The sequence below is a fragment of the Macrobrachium nipponense genome, chromosome 21, assembly GCF_015104395.2.
Source record: "Macrobrachium nipponense isolate FS-2020 chromosome 21, ASM1510439v2, whole genome shotgun sequence".
Lineage (NCBI taxonomy): Eukaryota > Metazoa > Arthropoda > Malacostraca > Decapoda > Palaemonidae > Macrobrachium > Macrobrachium nipponense.
The window spans coordinates 30,266,244-30,279,974 of NC_087212.1; the positions used below are offsets into that span (position 1 = coordinate 30,266,244).

Here is a 13,731-nt window from a genome sequence, read left to right on the forward strand (position 1 = left end):
TCCCTGCTCATCTAGACTTCCCGAAGGACCTTCTAGATGGTCTACTCCTTCTATCTGGTCTGCGACCTCTAAAGAGGGGTCCTAGAAGAGGAGGCACCTCGAAAGGGCTGTACAAAAGAGGGTCTCTCTTTTTTTCTTTTCTGATAGGCACGGCCGGCCTAAACTTCTTGGCTGAGTGAGTGAGGAGATCCTGAGTTGCCTTCTCCGTAAGAGATTTAGCAACCTCTTTAACAGTCTCCTGTGGAAACAGATGCGGGGACAACGTGCAAAAAGAAGAGATGTTCTTTGTAAAGGTGATACGGCTCTTGCTAGAAAAGAGCTAAAGACCGATCTCTTCTTTAAGACTCCCGTTCCGAAAAGAGAGGCAACTTCTACGGAACCGTCCATAACCGCCCTGTCCAAGCAAGCCAGGACGCTTGAAAGTTCCTCCATGGAGACAAAGTCAGTGTCCTGAGCTCTCTTAGCTAACGCTCCCAAAGCCCAGTCCATGAAGTTGAAGACTTCCAGGGTCTTAAAAGAGGCCTTTAGAAGGTGGTCTAGCTCACACATGCCCCATGTTGCTTTAGCAGAAAGCAAAGACTTCCTCCTGGAAGAGTCCACTAAGGAAGCGAAATCCGCATCTGCGATGAAGGGAGGCCTAACCCCACCCCTAGGTTCCTTGGTCTCGTACCACCTTCCTAGTTTACCTGTTAACTTGGAAGGAGGGCAGGAAAAAACTGTTTTGCCCGCTTCCCTTCTGGAAGTCAACCACTCTGAAAAGGTCTTTAAGGCCTTTTACATACAAAGAGCAGGGCGCATCTTGACGAAGGAAGACGACTTGTGAGCTTTTTGTGCTCGACATCAAAGATCCTGGTGAAGGAGGGTCAGCAGGATGAAGGGAGTCTCCGAACTCCTTGAGCAGCAAAAGGGAAAGCCTCTTGTAGTCAGAAACTGCTACATCTACGGGCTCCTCCTCTTCCGATACCTGTTCCAACGGATCCACCGAAGGAGACCGTTTGGGAGTGATCGGGCTCTTCCCGGGAGAAGAACTCCTTTCCCAAGAAGGGGAGCGCTGAACGTTCGAACTTCTATACGAAGAGTGAGGCTCCTGTCTGTCCAAAACACTCTTGCGCCTACTAGACTCTTGTTGTCTATGACCCTTGCGGTTCGCCAGGCTCGCGGCGCTTGAAAGGCTCCTGGTGCCCTGATTCAGGGTTCGCTTGAAAAGATCCCCGCGTCCTGATTCCTGACGCTTAACAGGCTCTTGGCGCCCTAACTCTTGACGCCTAACGTACTCCTGGCGTCCTGCCTCCTGGCGTCCTGACTCCTGGCGCCCTGACTCCTGGCGCCCTGACTCATGGCGTCCTGACTCCTGGCGCCCTGACTGCTGGCGTCCTGACTCATGGCGTCCTGATTCCTGCCTTCTAGCAGACTCCTGACGTCCTGAATCCTGTGGTCTGAGAGGCTCTTGACGCCCTTTCTTGCGTCTCGCTGCCTCTTTGCGCCTGCCTGGCTCCTGGTCCTGCAGACCCAAAGGATCCTGATACTTAAATCGGTTTTTGTCTATCTTCCGGTTCCTTGAACCTAAACCGATCGAGACTTCTGCTCGATTCGCGGCGTCTCATAGGAGAGAGGGCTACGATCTTCCTGTCTACCAGGATTCAAAGCCTTACCCGTCATAGGGCGCTTTGGAGAAGAAAGCCTATAGGGCGAAAGAACTCTCCTCTCAGGAGAACAACTCCTATCGGACGAGTCTCTCGACGAAGGCGATAAACGCCCTGGAGAATTGTGAGGGTTCTCTCCTATACGAAGAGGGGCGCTTAGCGGAAACTCTTAACAGGGAGCGAAACATCTTTCCTCCTTGTCGAGTCCTTAGCAAAGGAGCCTACTAAAGAAGCTAACTGCTCTTGCAGATTAATCAAAAACTTCTTCGTAGGATCCTGAAGAGAGGGCTCCTCTTGTCTCATCTTCTTAGGTACCGAAGGCCAATTCTCGGGAAAACGCTCTGGGCTGGAATCAGCCGCGTCTCCTTTAGGCGCCTTCCAGGCTCTCTTCAAAGGGCGCGAAAGAGAGGCCGAACTCCATCCTCGTTTAGGAGAGGGAAGAGTCTGAGGCCGAAAAACACTCCCTTAGGATGCCTTTTCTGCGGCAATCCGAGGCAGCCTCGGACTTTACAACAGGATCTGCCGAAAGGGACGCCTGACCGTTGGGGATGTTCTGCATCCTCCCTGCGGCTTTTCGACATTCTCCTCCCCTGGTCTGGGAGGGGGTTTGGAGCGGTCTAGGCCTAGGAGCAATGAGGAACCGGTCAGACGCCCCCCCTCCATGCACTGGGGACACCTGCACAAGTCACTATCACCACTCTTACCTTCATTTAGAGCTCGTAACTGAGCTTGAAGTTTCTTGATGGAAGCTTTTACATTTTCCCCTCTCTGAAGAAGAATCTTTGGATTCAGAACAGGGAGAAGCAGCTGAGGCTAAGGGAAAATTGTTAGTAGGAGAGTTAACTTCTTGTTCTAGAGAACAAGATCTACTAGATGACCTAGCTGAAGCCTTTCTTACTCTATCTCTCTCAAGCTTCCTAACATATGAAGATAACTCCTTCCATTCAAGCTCTGTAAGGTTCTCGCACTCAACACAGGTATTATTAAAAGAACATTCATTCTCTCTGCATTTAGCGCAAATACTATGAGGATCTACTGCCGATTTTGGCAGCCTAACCATGCAACCTTCCCTACTACAAACTCTAAACATAGGTGAAGCCTTAGCGTCAGACATCGTGAAAGAGTAGTCAAAACCAAAGTCGAAAAACAGTCCACAATAAGCGTATGCCAAGCCAGAGAAAAAACAGAATACGTCACCAAAAACCAATCCAAATTCTCGACAAAACGAGTAGAAATCCAAGATGGAGGAACGAACAATAGGTGTTGTCCGTTCAACCGACAGAGAAATTATGGCTTAGAAAACGGGAATGGTTCCAGACCCCGCCACCCAGCGGCAGGAATGGTGGATCACCTGACCTACCTGTCGCGTGTGCCGCGAGTTTTGAAATTCTGTCGGGACGACCGAGTCTATAGCTAAGTATATATCTGCTGGGTAAGTTTTCATGTACAAAAATAGACATCAAAATACACTAATTAGTGATTATTTAGTCGGAAAATTCCGCGAATGGGTGAGTCCGTCCGCGAATAATTTCTAGATAGGTTCCAAAGAAAAATCCGTGAATGTGAGAGTCAGCGAATCCGGGGGGACCACTGTACTGTGATGTTGTCGCTCATCAGTACCACTGAGTGTCCCATCAATCGTTCCCGGAACTCTTGGAGTGGGAGAAACGCAGCATTGAGTTCCAGGAAGTTGATGTAAAGGTGCCTGTTGTGATGGTTCCACACTCCTGCAACCAGCAACTATTCCAGGTGTGCGCCTCAACCCTTGGTCGATGCATCTGAGAACAGAAGCATCTCCAGAGGGGGAGTGCCCCTGCCCAATTAAGAGGTTCCTGTCGTCTAGCCACCAGGCCAGGTCCTCCCTTACTTCCTCAGTGAGGGGAACCAGGAGGGATTGTGGATCCCGTGCTTGTGACCAGCACTCCTTTAGTCTCCACTGAAGAGACCTCAGGTGAAGACGCCCGTGAGGGACTAACTTCTCTAGTGACGACAGGTGACCGATCACGACTTGCCACGGCTGAGCTGACTGTTCCTGTCGTGACAGGAGCCATCTGGCTGCCTCCCTGAACCTGCTGATCCGTGAGTCTGCAGGGAAGACTCGTTCTGCTACCGTATCGATCAGTATGCCCAGGTACTTCATCCTCTGCTTGGGTTCGAGATCTGACTTCTTGACATTTACCACGATCCCCAGATCGCAGCATAAGTCGAGGAGTCGATTTCTGTCCTGTAGCAATTGCAAGCGGGAGGTGGCAAGGACCAGCCAATCGTCAAGACACCTCATCAGACCTATCCCATCCGAATGGGCCCAAGCCGACACCAGAGTGAACACTCGCGTGAACACCAGCTGTGGAGCGGTTGAGAGACCGAAACAAAGTGCCCTGAATTGGTACACCGTCCCATTGAGGATAAAGCGGAGGTACTTCCTGGAGGACTGGTGGATGGGTATTTGAAAATACGCATCCTTCAGGTCCACCAAAAGCAGAAAATCATTCTGCCTGATGGAGTCGTGCACTGAGCGTACCGTTTCCATCGTGAACTGAGTCTAAGGAACGAAACGGTTCAAGGGAGAGAGATCTATCACTGGTCCCCAGCCCCCTGTAGACTTCTCCACCAGGAAAAGTCGGCTGTAGAAATCATGCTCAGCATGGTCTTTACTTCTTGTGTCAGTGCTATGCCCCTGGCAGAACTGGGGACGTACGTCTGAAGGTGGACCGGGTGTGAGGTGAGGGGTGGCCTCGACTCGAAGGGCAGCAAGTATCCCTCCGGAAGGACATCCACTACCCAGCTCTCGGCTCCGTAGTGCTGTCAAGTTGTCCAATGGCTTGCCAGGCAACGCCCCACTTCTGGCAGCAGTTGAGGGGGAACGCCGTCCCTAGTGTTTCCCTCTCTTCCCGTTCCGCTTAGCCCCTTTCCCGCAAGAGAAGGAGGTTTAAGAGGAGGGCTGACGCTCACTTCTCGAAGCAAAAGAGGAAGGCTGACTCTCACTTCTCAAAGCAAAAGAGGAAGGCTGGGTCTTACCTTGCGCTACGCTCGACGGTGCTGACGTCTTAGGAGCGGAGGAATTGCTAGCCAAGCTCTGAGGCTTGGCCGCACTTGAACGAGACTGCCCAGAAGTCTTCGTAACTGCCTGGTGTACTAAGCGGTCACTGTCCTCAGCTCTCTGCTTTTCCACCGCAGCGTCCACCATCTCTCTGGGGAAGAGAGAGGAGGAACCCAGCAACGTTCGTGTAGACCCAACGTCACCTCTCAACCGGCCGTTCGGGTTACACGAATCAGGACTGAGTCCTGCCTCCTCAGAACCAGGTTGACCCACAGGTTGGCTGTCTGGTGGGCAAGGTAGGAGATGGCCCTACCTCCAGACTGGCAGAGTCTTCCTAACGCCGAGTCTTCCTCAGGGATGATAGGTCCCGAGGAGGCTGCAACTCTGGATACCGTGAGGGACCACAGATCCAGCCAGGAGACGGCCTGGAAACCATGGCAGTGGATTCCAGGGCCGATGCCTCTTGCTGTGAGAACCAGAGGTTTTTAGAAAGCATGTGATGAAGAGGCACTCCCAGAGTCAGAGACCTATCTCAGGGTCAACCTGCTTCGTCGACAACGGGTCTACCGAAGGCATGTACTATGTAGAAGCGCCGCTGACGAGGCAGAGGAGGGGGAAGCGGCTTGTCCTACCTGCTGGACCTGAGCGAGTCCTCCTGTCCGGAGACGAGGGCGGCGTTCACCCAGTCCAACACACCGTCGGCCAAGGAAGACCGAGGTAATCCCACCGTCACACTAAGTTCCTTCTTAGGACCCCAGAACGACTCCAACCTCGATGGAGGGTCAGAGGGAGCAACCACCGATCCTTCCTCAAGGTCGTTGTGCTGATGAATCAGTGCAATGACCTCTGCAAAGGACCTCTGTATCTCGGGGGTGATCACGCCGATGGACCGTCAGATCCATCCAGGCCGATCATCTCCCAAGACACTCTTCCTTCAGGAGGAAGGACCTCACCAGACCCCTCTCGGTCTCCTCCAACCACTGAGTGTATGATCTGCTTGGTCAAAGGACTGAGCCAGGCTCTCGTGGCAGGACTGTAAGGAGCGCACTCCTCATGGTCACTCCTGTTCGCCTCTTCCCAGCCTCGACACGTGGACGATCTGGTGGGACCATCACGTCAACCCTGGGAACCGGATGATCGCTGCGCGAGTGATCGCTGGTCTGGCGCGAGTCACCTGAGCGACTCTTACCATCCTTCCGCTCCGTGCCTGGATCCTGACGGTGAGTGTGCTCAGTCATCTGGTTCCTGGCTGCATGATCCCCGGCAGGTGACGATACACTTGGTGACGCTCTGGACCCTCCACGGTCCCAGTCTTCTTCCCTGAGGAAGGAGAGACAGGCTCCGTTCCCAGAGGAACGGGAGGACCAGCGGAAGACCCACCTGTCCCGCCGCTTGGCTGGGGGGCCTTGGAAATCGAAGGGGAAGAGGTGGCAGAAGACGACGACGAAGATGAAGATGAAGACGAAGACGACGGCACCCTCCTCTTCTTCTTGGACTTTTTCTTCACCAGCTTCCTCGGGACAGCAGACAGGTCTCCCATCCAGGCTGGAGATGGGGTGGTTGCGATGGCAACGGGGCCCAACTCCACCTGGCTGGAAGGACCTGCAGTAGCGGCAGCACTTCCACGGGCAGAGGCAGAGGCAGCAGGTACGGCAATGGCAACAAGAAGGCGATCCAAGGGGGAGCTCTTCGGACGCTCTAAGTCAGGGGGCAGAGTGAGGACAGCACAACCAGGTGGAGGAAGAACCAGCTCCCTCCGGGCCATGTAAGACAGCGGAGCTTGTACCGCAGCCGAGGGGGTGACCGTAGTCACGCGCTGAGTGTACACCAGGTGCGGTGGAGCGGCATAACCTGGTGTTGAGACGGTCGTAGTCGTCCTTGTTTCCACCCCGTGAGTGACCGGGGCTGCAGCCAGATGATGAATAAGCCCCTGAATACTTGGAGTGCCTGGAAGACCCAAGAGAGCGCCACACCTGCTGAAGATCCCCACCCACAGAGGCAGACACACCTGGGGAAGCAAAAGTCGGGTTAATGGGGGGGGGGGGGGGGCGCTTCTTCCTCTTCTCGTAAAATTCCCACTGCTCCTCTGACCAAGAGACACAAACATCACAAGTTAATGACTGAGAGCATTCATGCCCTCGGCATCTAGTACATAAAGGATGAGGGTCCATTGGACAAGCAGTTACTGCCGAACTACCTTGTTAGTAAATCTTATGACCGGTCCAGCTGACACTGAATAGTAATTCCTTATGTAAAGGATAGATGGTTTGTCTAACGTGTCGGAACAAATAACACTTGTGACCCTGTCATAAACTGGGGACTGCCTCTATATGAAGGTTGCAGGATACTAACCAGTGTTGAGGCCCTAATCATGAAGAAAAGGCACAAATGAGGATGTGATAAACAATGGAAGTACGTAAAGGCAGAAAGTGAACAGGATATAATAGAATGAAGAGCTTATGTCTAACATAAAGGAGAAACCTGACAAAAACAATGGCAATACAAAATTTATACTTGCTATCTTTTTTTCAAGTTGCAATCTTAAGCAAAACCAGTGGTTAAGAAAATCACAGGTACTGTACTTCTTTGACAATTACTTCAGAATTGCATAACCCCCTGACTGTTAAAAGTTACACTTCTTTTTTAATCTGCTAACTTGATCGTTTAAATGTTAGCTTCACAAGTGACTTACTTGACAATGGAGATTCCAAGTCGCATGATAACATCACGAAGGTTCACAGCACTAGAGCAAGCATCCTCCAGAGTCATCTGTTTATTGTTGAGGCGAGGAAGATCATGTTGTACACCACAGCCATCCAGTATCATAGCCCTGGAAGTAACAATGATACTTTCATTTTATGATAATGTATTCCTTCAAGTTCATTACTGGGAGTAAAGGAACCTACTTAATTCCAGTTTATTTTCATCATATAACCTACACCAATCAATATACAGTAGACTTTGATACACTGTGCACTGTGTAGAAATACCTTAAAATTTCTAAAGAGTACTGCATACAAATTAGAATACTTAAACCACAAAGCTAAATGATACACATATACTTACAAAAAATGTGTTATATAAACACCGACAAGATTTATCATCTCCTTGACATTAGAAAACCCTTTTCCTTTTAAAATTTCATGATTAGTAATAGCTACTGGCATGGAATTTTCTTGAACCTCTGCTTTGGTTTCTTTCATAACACAGTCAGAGGCAACACCTAAAGCTTTTTGTTGAAGAGGTGTAATATGATTTTTAAATTCAGTTCTTTCAATGCATTTATACAGACTTTGTGTCTTCTGCACAAGTGTCTTTATCTCACTATTGCTACTTACTACTTTTAGTAAAGCAGCAATTTCAGCTAACAAATCTTTAACATTTCGATCAAATTTGTCAATGAATACTGCTAGCCAGTGTCTGTCCCAGCATTTCAGTATTTCATTTAATGTCCATGGAGGTTTATGAATGATTATCTGTTTCCACAATTCATGGCCATAAGCATCCACAAATGCTGCCTCTAAGATTTGACCGAGTGTCTTACTTAAAGATACTTCTACGTCCTTTAGAAATATTTCACTGGAGTTTTTCTCTGGAATGTGATGATCTTGTAAATCTTCCTCTTTTGGCACTATGTCAAGTTTCTTTTCTCTTTGTTTGGTTACCCAAGGAGGACATGATGTTCTGATAGGTGTAACTACCATGCTTTCTGGTGACATCTCGGGAGAAGGGGACCTTTTTTTAATTTCACAGTTTTCAAAGAATTCACAGTCTTTATCATCAGTAGAAATGAACTTTTCCCTTGACTTTTCCAGAAGAGACTGTAACTTCTCAACACTTGTGGCTGAAATGGATGACACGATAGCCTTATTACGCAAATTTATATCATTTGTTAACAATCGAGCATCAAGATTCTGCTTTTTCATTAGCAAACACCAATCCCGTATGAGGTCATCAGCATTCTGTAAGAAATAAAAACACATCCAATAAATTTTAAGGTAAACTGTAATTTATTAGGTAGTATTAAAGAAATCTGCAAGTTTCAATGATAATAGGAGGAAGTAACTAATTAAGATAAAGGAAAGGGCTTGGGAGAGAACAGGTTCCTGAATGACACCACAAAGAGATAGGGAACACAGCAGGTATACCATTCTTAATTAATCTAACAATGGTGCAATCAGATAAGAAATCAGAAATTTGCTCATAAGAGAAGTAAAGCCATGAGGAAGGAGTTGTGATAAACCCACTTGTAACAAACAACAAACCCTATAAAAGCCTTAGGCAATATGATGCTTGTGGCACCAAGATGCTACTGTAACAACAGTCTCTATTTTTCAATTTGCCCTATGGTTACTGAAACCAATATCCTTAAGCTTCTCTATAAATATACTGTACATAAATTGAACCTAAAGATGGTTTCCTATCACCCACTATTCCTACAGCAAACAATAAAGTACTTCTAGGTTCCTTTTAGATTCATGAGGCTGACACAAGACAAACTTGACATTGTAGAAGAGTAAAAGGTTGTTTTTGGAAGGTGGGCAGAGCTGGGGGGCAGTTTTCCCTAGCTGGGAGAGATGGATGCAGTGTTGGATAAGTGTAGAGGGCTAGGTAGGTGTCTTCTTAGATAGAGCTTGTACAATACTGAGATCCAGCAACACACACACCTTCATTTTTTTATTTATATACTATTTTAAAACATTCTTATTTTTATTTTTACAACCCAAAAAATAAAATGCAATTGTTTGCGTATGGTATATAATGTACACACTCATTCGCTCAAGTTGGTGAAATTGCTAGAACTTTTGTTTTGTGTTGTTAGGTTTATTTCTCCATATTTTATTAAAGGATATGTACAGTACTGTACGTACTGTAACAAAGTAAAAGAAAAAAATGAGAGAGAGAGAGAGAGAGAGAGAGAGAGAGAGAGAGAGAGAGAGAGAGAGAGAGAGAGAGAGAGAGAGACTGGGATATCACTTACACTAAAGACTATACACTGAAGCCTATACAAAAAATGCACATTCTCCTTCACTTTTTTATTTATATTTTACACTATTCTCATTTATATTTTTTCTTAATTTTCTCATGTGTGTAATTTTACAGCCCAAAAAGTAAACGCAGTCATGTGCGTAGGATATATGCAAACAGTCATTTGCTAGTGTTTGTGAACTTGCTAGAGCATGTTATTTCATGTTTGTATATGTATGATTTTTCCACAGTTTATTAAAGGATATGTACACTACTCTAATATAATTTGTAATGAAATACATTATGCATAAAGAAAGAGAGAGATAGAGAGAGGAGGAGGAGTAAGAGAACAACTGGGTTATCAAATACACTGACACCTATACAGTAACACACAAAAGAGAGAGAGAGAGAGAGAGAGAGAGAGAGAGAGAGAGAGAGAGAGAGAGAGAGAGAGAGAGAGAGAGAGAGAACAACTGGGTTATCAAATACACTGACGCCTATACAGTAAGACACACACATACTCCTTCATTTTACTTATATTTTGCACTATTCTCATTTATATTTTTATTGTATTTTCTCATTTGTTTATTTTTACAACCCAAAAGATAAATGCAATCATATGTGTAGGGTACAAATATAATGTGCACTCTCATATGCTGGTGTTGGTGAACTTGCTACTGCTATTCTGTTTAATGTTTTTACAAGTAAGTATTTATTTTCTGCACAAAGAGAGAGAGAGAGAATTTACATTCTGGAATGCCATTTACAGGAGAACCTTGATATGGTTTTTGAGTGTGGAGTATCACAATGGACTTATTTTTAGACTTCAGAATCTGGTAAGGTGCAGTGAGTTGCTGTTGATAGAAACTTTAGTGAACTGAGACCTATTATGTTATTTTTAGTGTTTGCAAGTGAATATGCCTTGAAAACAAGGCATATTCAGCAAGCTTCACCATTCTGCTCATAGAAGGCCACAAGTCTTCAGCAGCTCCACTGTTTCCTGGGGAAGTCTCAAGAGTAGTGATAGCAGAAGTTGGGGAGGTGGGAACTATTGATTGAACATGGAATTTAGGGCAAAGGTCATTCAGCACTGGAATCACAATTTTTGAAAGTAAATAGTATTTTTCCTAACTATACAAACCTGAGTTCCTTTAAAATATGAAATACTTAAGGTGAAGCCTGGATACGGCCCCAAAATCTTAAAACAAGGCAGTTCGGTAGTTACCTACAGGTCCAGTTGTTGGGAGTCTCTCCCGACCGAACATAAACATTCCAATTTGCTTTAGGGCCAGGTAGCAGATTGAGGGGTGGTATGAGGTGGGCAGTCAGTGTAAAGGACCTCAGGTTTGTATAGTTAAGAAAAATAGAATTTACTTTAAAAAATTGTGATTTGTTCCCACACAATATACAAACCTTCAATCCTTTACAATAGGAAGACTCACTGATTGGTGGGAGGAATCTGAGTGAGCATCTATGAACCAATAGGTTTTCAGCCTACTTTACATTTTCTTCTTGGTCGTCAGACCGAGGAAGGAAATCCAGCCACTGACGTCTGATCAGAGTTGGGAACTGCAAGATCAGTCAGTCTTCTGGGGTTACTCATAAGGGAGAAGTATGAGTCTCCCTTATGGGAAAGCAAAGAACCATAGTGTCAGAGACAATAAGGCAAATAGAAGTTATGGGTGTCTTATGCCAGAGTCCCCTTCCCTGTCTTGTAAGGGAAGAGGATGATATTTGCTTCTATCAACTAGTCAAAGAAAATATATAGGTTACTCCAAGGAGTGTCTTAGCTGCATTGGCTGCCCAGTCCAGCATGTAATGGTCTGTGTACTCTCTGTTCGGAGGGAAAGAGTAGGATGAAAGTGATGAAAAAAATGATATTGTTATGATACAATAAAGTTTCATACATACTTACCTGGCAGATATATACTTAGCTAAGACTCCGTCGTCCCCGACAGAAATTCAAATTTCGCGCCACTCGCTACAGGTAGGTCAGGTGATCTACCGGCCTGCCCTGGGTGGCAGGACTAGGAACCATTCCCGTTTTCGATCATATTTTTTCTCTTCCACCTGTCTCCTTGCGGGGAGGCTGGGTGGGCCGTAATCGTTATATATCGCCAGGTAAGTATGTATGAAACTTTATTGTATCATAACAATATCATTTTCATACAATCAACTTACCTGTCAGATATATACATAGCTGATTGGCACCCTTCGGTGGAGGGTAAGAGACAGCTACTTCTGGAATAGACAGGTAAACAACATATGTTGTAAAGGTATAAAAAAAAAAAAAAAAAAAAACAAAAAAAAACAAAAAAAAAAAAAAAAAAAAAAAAAAAAAAAAAAAAAAAAAAAACCTTGGTTTCCTACCCATGATAGGTTGGTAGACCTGTGGCTGTAGCCCAAGGAGTCTGCATCAACCTCCCAAGAAACTTTAAAGCCGAGAATATGTGATCTATGGCCAAGCCAGATTCTTGTGGGTCTGCCGAAGGGGTCTTATCCACTTACTCGGCAGAGCCTGAAAGGACTTTGTCAATGGGTGCTGATCCACTTATATGACACACACCTTATGAAGGAGCACACAACCAATCCCGACCACCTGATCCTAACCACCATGTTAGTATTAAAAATTGCTCCGAGTTATCCCCAAACTCTTCACAACAACCATAACTCTAATCCAAATTGCACACGCACACATTAATTTAAAAAAAAAAAAATGGAATTTTTATTCTAAAATGATAATTGTAATGATACAATTAAGTTTGTTCATACTTACCTGCAGATATATATATATCTGTATTTTCCGAAGTCCGACAGAAATTAAAAAAACTTACGACACACGTAGTGGGAGTCAGGTGTTAGTACCCATTCCCGCCGCTGGGAGGCGGGTATCAGGAATCATTCCCATTTTCTATTCATAATTTTTATTTCCACTGTCTCCTGAGGGGAGGTGGGTTGGGTACTTAATTATATATATGCCAGGTAAGTATGAACAAACTTAATTGTATCATTACATATCATTTTGTTCATGAAACTTACCTCACATGATATATATAGCTGAATCCCACCTTTGGTGGTGGGAGTAGACAGATAGAAGATTTTTAGGAAACATATATATGCAGATAAATGATATCTTGATTCCTTACCTGTTAGCATAGCTGACTTCGTGGTTACTGCCGCGTAAGTCTGCTGTGCTACTAGAGTTGCCAGAGTATGAGACCTATATAGCTGGTGCACTCAAGATGATCTGTCAACGGGGGCGTGACCACAATGTGACTAGACCATTGACCATACAATGAGGGCAACGAAGTAAAAAACCACCTGGCCTAGTCTACCAAAGGTATACCCACTAAACTAGACTAAAGAAGGGAGATCCGCCTCGGGCGGTCAACCCCACAACAACAAAAAACACACACAATTAAAAGCTCACTAACCACTAAAGGAAAGGATGAGTGCTACCTCCTGCCCCCAAAACAGTGTCTGCAGCGCGTATGGTCCAAGCGACGAGCAATGTTCGTATGTCGCTTTCAACCTCCCGCAGGTAGTGTGAAGCGAACACCGAGTTGCTCCGCCAATATGTGGCACTCAAAATGTCACTGAGTGCCATATTTCTGTGAAAGGCTATCGAGGTCGAAATAGCCCTCAACCTCGTGGGCATTCACTTTTAAAAGCTTCATGGTCACTATCACTACATGTGGAATGAGCTTCCTTAATGGGTGTCTCTCAAGAAGAAAGAAAGCGCGTTCTTTGACATGGAAGATCGGCTTCTTAACGAGCACCACAAGTTACCCGAAGGTCCTCTACAGTCCTTCGTTCTGTCTAAATAGAATTTGAGAGCCCTGACAGGGCACAGGACTCTCTCTGGCTCATTACCCACGATCTCTGTCAAACCCTTGATTTCAAATGTCTTGGGCCAAGGGTTTGGACGGGTTTTCGTTCTTTGCTAAGAACATAGGGCTTAAAGAAACAAACAGCATCAGAGTTCTTAAACCCCAAACATGCTTGCTTATAGCTGGATCTCACTAACTCTCTTCGCCGTCGCCAGAGCAGTTAGAAAAAGTGTCTTCCTTGTAAGGTTTC

At 45.9% G+C, this 13,731-nt stretch overlaps 1 protein-coding gene across 2 annotated transcripts in view; it reads right to left on the minus strand.

The window, feature by feature from the left end:
• The window catches only part of LOC135197891 (transcriptional protein SWT1-like), a 151,649-nt gene that overhangs the window by 98,985 nt on the left and 38,933 nt on the right, over nucleotides 1–13,731 (minus strand). For both annotated transcript variants that reach the window (XM_064225106.1, XM_064225107.1), the window contains exons 3-4: nucleotides 7,750–8,645; nucleotides 7,376–7,513 (exon numbers count right to left, since the gene is read on the minus strand). In XM_064225106.1, coding sequence (XP_064081176.1) covers nucleotides 7,376–7,513; nucleotides 7,750–8,645 — 1,034 coding nt within the window. The remainder of the gene's footprint in view (nucleotides 1–7,375; nucleotides 7,514–7,749; nucleotides 8,646–13,731) is intronic.